The sequence below is a fragment of the Nothoprocta perdicaria genome, unplaced genomic scaffold, assembly GCF_003342845.1.
Source record: "Nothoprocta perdicaria isolate Ctin4 unplaced genomic scaffold, notPer1 scaffold_534, whole genome shotgun sequence".
In the NCBI taxonomy this organism is placed as follows: Eukaryota; Metazoa; Chordata; class Aves; order Tinamiformes; family Tinamidae; genus Nothoprocta; species Nothoprocta perdicaria.
The window spans coordinates 89,715-98,959 of NW_020455793.1; the positions used below are offsets into that span (position 1 = coordinate 89,715).

Here is a 9,245-nt window from a genome sequence, read left to right on the forward strand (position 1 = left end):
ACAGCATCTTATTGACGCTTTCAGCATTAGCAGCCACTCAAAGCCATACTCTCTCTCCCCCCGCATTCCCCCAGCATTATTGCTTCTTCAAAAGTTTCTCACATTTCAGCATGCCCTACAATTTTCTTGCCAGCCATGGTTAAGTCCTAGAGTGACCTCTGCTGGTTTCCTTTAGCAACAGTAGGTAGTCCACAATTCACTTTTCACCTATGAGGGTAAAAGAGCCAATTCAATTTCTCAGATGAGTTAGTTTTCCACTGTTTGGTGGTTCAGCTCAAAAATCTGATTGAGGCTTTCACATGTTCAGGCTTCTTCGGCTGAACATTACTGTCTTGAGTGAAACGTTATACAGGAACATTAAGTGGCACTAAAGTACATAGGGAACAATGGAGGGAACAATGGAGGGAAGAAAAGGTCATACAGAGAAATATGGGATGGACAAAGGTTCTTACTACTGGACATGTGGATTTTATGTTATATAGAGTGATTTGAATGAAATCAAAGTGTTTAGACCAGGATCCTAGCAGCATCAGAAAGAGCAAAACAAACCAACCAAGCAGCAGCAGATACAGCCAAAGACATTCAACAAAAGCATACAAAGATCGCTATGTGAGAGATTCAGCTTAACTTGTGGTGTCTACTTTTGCGGTTAAAAAGCCCGAGAGATGATACAAATATACCTGTGTAGGAACAGAATTAACTTGAAATTCTCCTTCATTGTTATAGTACTTTATATGAAATTACGATTTGCACACTGAAAAAATAAAATTTATATGTTTCAAATGCATGTATTTATAAAGCCTCAGATTTTCTGGAGAATTTACTACCATAATATACTGAGAAAAGGAGTTTAGTTCAGCCACTTGTGGCCTTCAAGCAGATTACCTCAAAGTTTGTTTGTGTACAAGCTGCTGTAGCAGCTCCTACAGACACCAAAGGAGAGGTCCATTTTCTGCACATTTCCTTTACTTTCTTGGTGTAAACTCTCACACCTCCATCTCCTGCCTTGACTACTTGCCTCCCACATGCTCTTACACCAGGATCCAGCCTCAGATCCCTACTAGTTTTTTTCATTTCTGTCATCCCAGGCCCACATCCATCATCTGATTTACCCATCTCCTTCCAAGGAGTTTCCTGTCCCCCAAGGGACACAATGGGCACAAAGGTGGGGAATCTTCAAGAAGTATTTCCTTGACAACATGAAGTGTCAGCAACTCCCATTACAACTCATTACCATTCTTTATTCCACAAGGCCTATGCTCCACCTGGGAGCTCTGCCAGTGATTTCAGCTGGAGGAAGAATGAACCCCTTTATTTTAGCTGGTTAGAGCAAAACAGCAGGAGGAGTACTGCGAAGGCCCTTCTTAGAAGCTTACAAATAAGGAAGCCATATCCATTAGTTTCTAAAGTTAAAGGTAAAAAGCTGCCCCTTCTCGGAATGGCAAACCAGAGTGGAAAGCTGCTTTCAGTTTCCCATCTGTGTGGAAAGTAAAATCCCAAGAAGAAAAGATAAGCATGTCTCAGGGAGACTGTTTGTCCTGCATTATACAGGGAAAAGTGTCCAAGAACTACTCCAGAAATATTCACTGTCTGTTTGCCCAGGTAACTTATTACTTTAAAACTGGAAATGGTTTTCCCAAACATCTACTACATGTAGAAAAGGTGAAGGGAAAAAATAGAAGACCCAAGACTATTCATTTGGCAAGCTGGAGAAACCACTAGTACACCCTGTGGTCCCAGATGCAGTGGGCTGTGTTTACTCCGTTTGTTTCACGTAGGTGCACTTAGCCAGGATGTTTGCTTTAGTCGTGGGCAGTGTGACAAGGATGGGATGTCCAAATAAGGTCACTCAGGATGTGTTTAACAACACTGGGTAAAGTCTATGGCAAAGGTTCATGCACACACTTGTACACAGGGCATCCACGGTACATATCGCTATCCTGGTATGTCATTATTCCAAGAATAACCACTAGAGAGTCACTCCACCCTTGTGTTTCCAACATTGAAGCTGTGATTGTCTCAGAGACAGCTATTACAGTGATTTTAAGGAAGAGGGAAGATGGGAAAAGTGCCCCTGGATCTCTGGCCTCTTAGAAGAAATACAATGCAGAGGAAAGTGTGAAGAATGAAGCCGTTTAAGATTTGTTAACTCAAATTCTCTTGTGAGCTTTGAAACAGCAGAAAGCAAGAGGCTTTTGAGGGTCATCCCAGCTACCGTCAAGTGGAAGGGGCATTTTTTTTCCATGCTTACATAACTCTGTGCCATGGGGACAGGCTCATGATACATGAACCTTTCCCTGCCCGTAGCTAGAACAGTTCTGTAAAATGACTAGCCATGCACCTGTTTAAATATAGGTCAGAATGCTTTATTAGGCAACAGCTGTACATGTGTGTCTACATGTTGAAAGGTAGTCAAACACTGTGAGGAGACGTGCATTTTCACTTGTCAGAGGAACCTGGAGAGCAATCTCATTATAGGGAGTAGGAAAGTCATTATTTAACCTGCAAATTTTGGACAGTGCATAAAGCACTTTTAAAGAGTCTGCAAAAGGTAACTAAGAGTGAACTTCTTGTAGTAATTTATGTGTGTTCAAAAAGCTTGCACTTGCCCTGTAAGTCCGCTGCAGACTGGAGTGTTAGGAATGAATGGAGTTATCTTGTTAACTGCTGCACTGGGGAGGGCAGGCAGCTGCCAGTCTCACAGTTTGACAGATTTGAAACTCTAAATTATGGTCAAAAATTAGGCATTTCAGCCTCAGACAGAAAGGCAAAATACTCAAAATGTGGGAAATGTCAGAGCTCAGGTGCCTCCAGTTATCGTAATTCAGTTACCTTGGTGTACAATTTTGGGTATAATTTTTAGTTGAATGACGTTTCAATTCAAACTACAAAATTTCCACCACACATTTGCCTCACTGGACAAAGAAATTGATCATGTTCACTTACAGATTCCTGATATTTTGTGTCCACTGGTCACTGCATGCCCTGGACTAGCAGTTGCAGCCCACACGGTAGGCCTCAGTAAGAAGGCATGAGCTTCTCACCACTGATGCCCTGATCCACCAGCTCTGCCAGACCTCTCCTGTTCCTGAAGCAAGGTGGATGAAGTCAGAAGGAGCAGGTAGAAAAGAGAGCCTGACAGGAGGAGAAGGGAAACAGTCTGGGAAGGTGCAGTACACCAACCATTTTCTACATTTCATCCTGCAAAGTAGCCTGTTTGATTCACACCTTTCTCTTTAGCAATGTGGTTGAGGGGCTTTCATTAGTGGTATCAGCAAACCACCCTCTATGCTGACTCTAGGCTTTCAGTGATTCCCACTGCCTTTGCAGGATGCTAAGAAAAGCCCCGTGTCTTGTATTGCCTGACCCTGATTGTGCCATGACTCCACAGTGGAAACTGGGAAATGTGGACAGGTGGCAACCTTTATGGCAGAAAGGACTGTATATAGCAAGGTCCCCTTTGCTAAGGGACAGGGCAAACCATCAGCACGCTTCAAACTCCACACGTGTCTCAGTTGCTCACAGCACCCACCTTCTGTACTGTCTGCTTAAGAGGTTATTCAGAACAGCTACCAACCTGCTTTCTTGAACTACTTATTAGAATTAAGGTGGCATTTAAAGAAGAGCATAAATTCTAAGATTGCTGATGCATTTTTGATCTTTAAATTCAATTCATTTTCTTCCCTCTAAAACAAGCATAGTCTATAAGATGCTGCACCTAATTCTTTTGGTAGTGAAAAAAAGTCTTGATTGGTCAAACATCTAAGAATGGCATAAACAAAAAATAAACATCAACATACATGGTAAAAGTTACAAAAATATTGCTGCCATTCAGCAACAGCATAAGGATATAAGGGAAATAAGGTTTGAATCATTTTTATAAAAAAACTGACAGAACTGAACAAATATGCAAGCTTGGTTACTTCAGCAGCAGCTGAATGGGTAGGAGAAGTTAAGCGGCATATTGACAAAAGGAAGAGATGGATCAACCTGGAATAAAACCCAAGTGAACTGTTAAAGAAGTGCCACCAATGTGCATACAGATTTAAAGCAAAAAAAGTGTATTAAAAGGCACAATTTGTATTAAGATCCTGACAAGCAGAAACTTAAATAAATTTGCTTTAATCTGTTAGCTTAAACAAACACAACTCAGCAAAGCCTGGAATGTTACTGACCCCACGAGAAACTTTTGAAAATGCCGAACAATTTAATCACTTGAAAGTAGTCTTTGCTTGTCTGCCACGTAAAAATAGAAAGAGATATCTGGTCACAATGTCATGTGTTGAGAGGATTGAATAAATTTTTCAAAAACATTAGAAATCTCTGAAGCTAACACACTAGAGAAAAATCAAATGCAGAAAAGTAATCACAGACAAAAATCCTCATGAATACAAAATATCACACCAGTAAAAATCTAAAAGATAACAACTTCCAAGAGGGCACACTATCCTATATATGCTTGTGAGGTATCTGTATCCATGTTGTCTACATGAAAGGGAGCAAAACACATAAAAAAAATAAATCCTTGGATGCTAATAACAGAATGAAAAAAATGCTAATTTCACCACTGAACTATTTTAAAAAGAAATCAACATTTAAAATAGAATATATATTCCTCCTTTCCTTCCAAACCAGCGTTTAGATTAAGTCAGTAAAGTATTTCAGATGTTTCACCCAGTAAAACATTTGTAGCCTTGACTATCTCAGTGAAGTTGCTTGTGTTAATCTACTCAGCTTTAGATATGACCCTAATACACTTTGCATAAATTTACTGTCATTTACACAGGTGTATATACACTGACGTAAGTCTCTACATTTACACAGGTGCATCAGAAGAAATTGGCAGGGTCTTGCTAATTTTAAACATTAAAAAAGTCAGATCAATTTTTGTGGTTTGTTACACTTGAATAAAAATATAATATGTACAGTGCTGGTGGCATTGTTCCACAGTTTGCTAAGGAAAAGCTGACATAACTGTATCTGGCTAGAGATTGTAACTTACTCTCATCTCTGCTTAAAAATTCTGAACCTCAGACGGCTACAAATAAAAACATGAAGTTTCCTTTTTATTAAAAAAGTGATTCACTTAATTTTCAGTATTTCCTTCCTTCAGTTAATACATTGTTTGAAAGAAATCTTAGGATAGCCTAATTTCATAACCTATCATCATCATTTTACCAACATAATCACTTTCCCATTAATGACTGTTTGGACGACTTCAAATTACAGAGGGGAAACAAAAGAGCTTATTTCAAGAAGGTTGTGCTCATACCAAGCTTCTTTTGCTTAAATGAGGTAACACAAGTTTCAACCCAACAGGCTCACTGCATGCTTTACATCACTATGGGAAATCCAGATCTGGGGGTTCAGATCAATGTAATACTAGCTTCTGACACATTTTCAAAATTTGAGCAATATTTGGTGTTTCTGTCAAATCAGAATGTGGTTTGGAAAACTAAGGGAAAGGTGGGAATCTGAACAAGCATATATGAGAATAAAAAAGAGTTCAAAGTCTAAAGGGTCATTTCTTTCCCTGCCCAAAAAGTTCCCAGTGCAACTCAGTGGACTGCTCTTCCTGGATTTAATAGTAGGGGCGTGGGAAGCTCTCAGATGTCACAGACTTGTAGATAACATTTTAACATATGATTAGCTTTCTGAGCTGTATTTAGAAACCTTACTTTTGTTCCACCCCACACCTTAGCAAGAGAACCTACGTGCTTTCCTTCCCTTGAGGTTTTGGGTCACTTAAAATGTTTCTTTGACAACACTCAAGGATGTGGAGAAGTCTTTCCTGTGTGATGTCACTTGGCTTCCCTTTATAAGCCTCTACGAAGAAGAAGGGAGCCCAGCTAAGGCTAAACACAGGGGAAAAAAAAGAAAAGCAAAGAAGAGTATCAAGTTTCAGATACTGACCAGCTACTAAGGACAGAGCCATGCCACAAACTGGTCCCTACAGCTGCCTGGTGTACAAGCTGCTGGTGCTCTGCAGCCTGAAGGCTACCTCTGCCTTTCTCAACGCCTCTCCACTGTTGAACCCCAGCTGGGGCAGCACAGATCATCTGATGCACCTGTACACAGCGACGGAGAGAAACAGCTTCCACCTCCAAATCAATGCTGATGGCTACATTGATGGTGTCCCGCACCAAACCATTTACAGTAAGTAGCTCATTATGGATCCCTGGTCTTCATGTGAACAGGGGAAATAGCACAGTGATTTTTTTGTTTTGTTTTCACTAGATATAGCATTCCATCCTCCAGGTAGGTAGACACACAGCTGTGAGATGGAAAACATAATTATTGTCTTCCTTTTGTTTAACAAATAAACATAATTTCTTCAAAGAAATCTAGTAGATGGGGATTCTCATTCTTCGCTTTTATAGTAAGTTCTGTGATTTCTGTGATACTTTGCAGGCAAAAACTACCAAAACTATCCTTCAGTTCATGGTTTTAATCACAGCTTCTTGTGGAAGTCCTGATGAGAGGCTGGTGATGAAAAGACCCAGCAGCCTCTTCCTTTTCTAGTATAGCATCTGTAACAGAGTACACTGATGAGGGACCTCATCATAGCAGAGGTCGAAAATTGACTGTGTCCATAAAATATTTTTGGGTAGAGAGCTAATAACTAAGCAACTACATGAGTTTTCAAAATACACAAAGTTTGATTTAACAAGGAGAAATTGCAAAATGTCAGGCTCTCATAAATGAAGTGCTAAGCCTTTGGAGTGCAATGCGGTTCTCATATTGTCTCATCATCTTATCTGTTTTCATGCAAAATTATGATCCTTTGTTGTATACCTAGTTGAAACAGGATAGATAACATTCCACAAGTTCTCTTTTTTTTTTTCATTGTTCACAGCACAAGTAACTATAAATCAGAAAGCTGTTTAAACTGTTCTTACTACATACCATCTTCATCTACTTAACTAAAGATGTAAGCATATTCAGTGACTTCTGCTTATAAGTTCATGAGGAATGAAATACTTTAAAAGATAATTTAATAAAGGAGAATAAAATGATTGACTACTGCTACATTTTTAAGAGTTACTGATAAAACACTTGTAGAAAATTTCATCCTCCTGTTATTCTTCAGCCAGCAATTTGGTGGATTTTTGAGGTGATAGTGCAGCAGAGAACTGGATTTGACATCTTTGTTTTTTTAAACAGGTGCCCTAATGATCAAGTCTGAGGGTGTTGGCTATGTAATAATCACTGGAGTGAAGAGTGGGTGCTACCTATGTATGGATATGAGAGGAAATATTTTTGGATCGGTGAGTGACCTTCTCTAAGATTCAAGACTGAGGCAGACATAGCCTGATGCTTTTTCCATTGGACAACTTCCTCAGCTAGGGCCAATCTGTGTAGTTTAAGGGTGAAAGAAATGTAGAGAAGGAGAATGCAGATTTTAGGCATCTGATGATCTATCACTTAGATTAAATTTTCCTCTTCTGGTGAATTGTACTGAATCACATTGCTGACAGAAGTCACATGAATCCTGCTGGCTTAAATGAGACCAGAATGAAATCTAAGGATGGACCAATCTGAACTCTTGCTATAGCTGTGTCTTGGAAACAATTAAGACATTGCAGTTCTCTCAGATAAAACAATGTTATCCTAAAAATACCTTTGCTGTAATTATGGGGCACACATATTAAATCTACATTTGACTAAGCCTTGTCTCAGTTTTACTGTAGAGCTAGAGGATCAGAAAGACACCTAGTGCAAGATCTCTTTTTTGTTTTGTTTTTAATTGGCACTTTTTAATTACCAAAACTCTCTGCTCACAGCTGTCATATTTTTTTTCTTAAGCACTACTTCAGCCAAGAAGACTGCGTGTTCAAACACAGGACCCTGGAAAATGGATACGATGTATACCAATCTCCTAAACACAATTTCCTGGTTAGTTTAGGCAGAGTTAAACAAGCTTTCTTCCCTGGTATGAATCCACCACCATACTCACAGTTTTTGTCCAGAAGAAATGAAATTCCTTTATTCCGATTCAATACACCTCAGCCGCACAGGAACACTAGAAGTGCAGACATTGATCCAACGGATCCGCACCAGATCTTGGTCCCCCAGAGAAAAGTTTCTGCACTAGAATCCCAGTTACAATTGCAAGCAGACCATGTTCCCCAAGAACCTATGAGAATCAATCAGAATGATGTGGTCAACCCAGAAGATCCACACGCTATGATGGATGTCAGAAGGCATGTAAGCCCTCGCTTCTATATTACAAGATAATGGGGTCATATCACTTGCATATTGAAGTATTTGAAAAGTATTTGAAAATAGATTAAAAGAACTGGCTAGCACACTTGGTTGAATTTCCAGCTTTCAGAAAGACTGTTAGAACCTAAAGGATAATTGAAAAAATGAATTTCCAATTGCACCCTTAGATATGACAGTTCACTGAACAAGAACTAGTAGTATGTTTCCCAGGTGAGGTTCTATTCTACTGGACAGAAGAAACAGCTGCAAAAGGAGTAATACAAAGCCAACTTTTGGGGAGTTGAATCACCTTTAGTTTGTATCAGTGAACAGAAGTCATTTGAAAAAACGTAAGAAAAGGATGTTACATCACTGGTGTAATTGGAAAGAGACTTAGGCTCTGCAGACATCACTCCAGGAGAAATGGGGTAGCCTCTACTTAGCACAATAACAGATGGTTCAAACCCAACATAAAACATGTCTGCTGTTTTATTATTAAAAAAAAAAAAAATTGTATATGGTGTTAGCTGGTAGAATTGGAGCTGTAATCTCTTTTCACATCTATAGAAGTCTAAAAGCGACTGCTCTGCTGTTAAAGGAGTTGCACACATTGAAAACAGAGAGTAACCGGCATGAGAACAGGGATCAAATGGGCTTGAATAGAGTCAGTTCTTGCTCTTATTGAATCCAAGCTGAGGTTTGGAAAAAAACAAGTAGACTTCTGATGTTCTCTCAGCTCCTTCTCTACCCCTATTTCTATACTCAAAATATAGAAATATAATTTAAAAAATTATTTTAATGTATTTTCAACACAGAAGTAGCAGGAGTACTAATAATTAATAATATTTTAAATGGGTCAATTTGTTACTTTGCATGCTGCTGAATTCTTTCAGGAAAGAGTTAGGAAAATTAATTCCCAGTCAGTCGTGTCTCACAGGCTTCACACCATCTAGTCATTCTACTATGATGACTGAAAATGAAGGATTAGACCAAGATTTCTGACTAATATTTTAACTTTTTATCATTTGAACTCATAGTAA

The 9,245-nt window shown here is 39.1% G+C and overlaps 1 protein-coding gene across 1 annotated transcript; it reads left to right on the plus strand.

Annotated features, from left to right (window-relative positions):
- The first annotated feature begins 5,911 nt into the window (after window positions 1-5,911).
- Window positions 5,912-8,377, plus strand: FGF23 (fibroblast growth factor 23). The gene is made up of 3 exons (XM_026048340.1): window positions 5,912-6,156; window positions 7,165-7,268; window positions 7,807-8,377. Exons 1-3 carry the CDS (start codon window positions 5,934-5,936, stop codon window positions 8,236-8,238), a joined length of 759 nt encoding a protein of 252 aa, XP_025904125.1. The 5' UTR covers window positions 5,912-5,933; the 3' UTR covers window positions 8,239-8,377.
- Window positions 8,378-9,245: the final 868 nt, after the last annotated feature.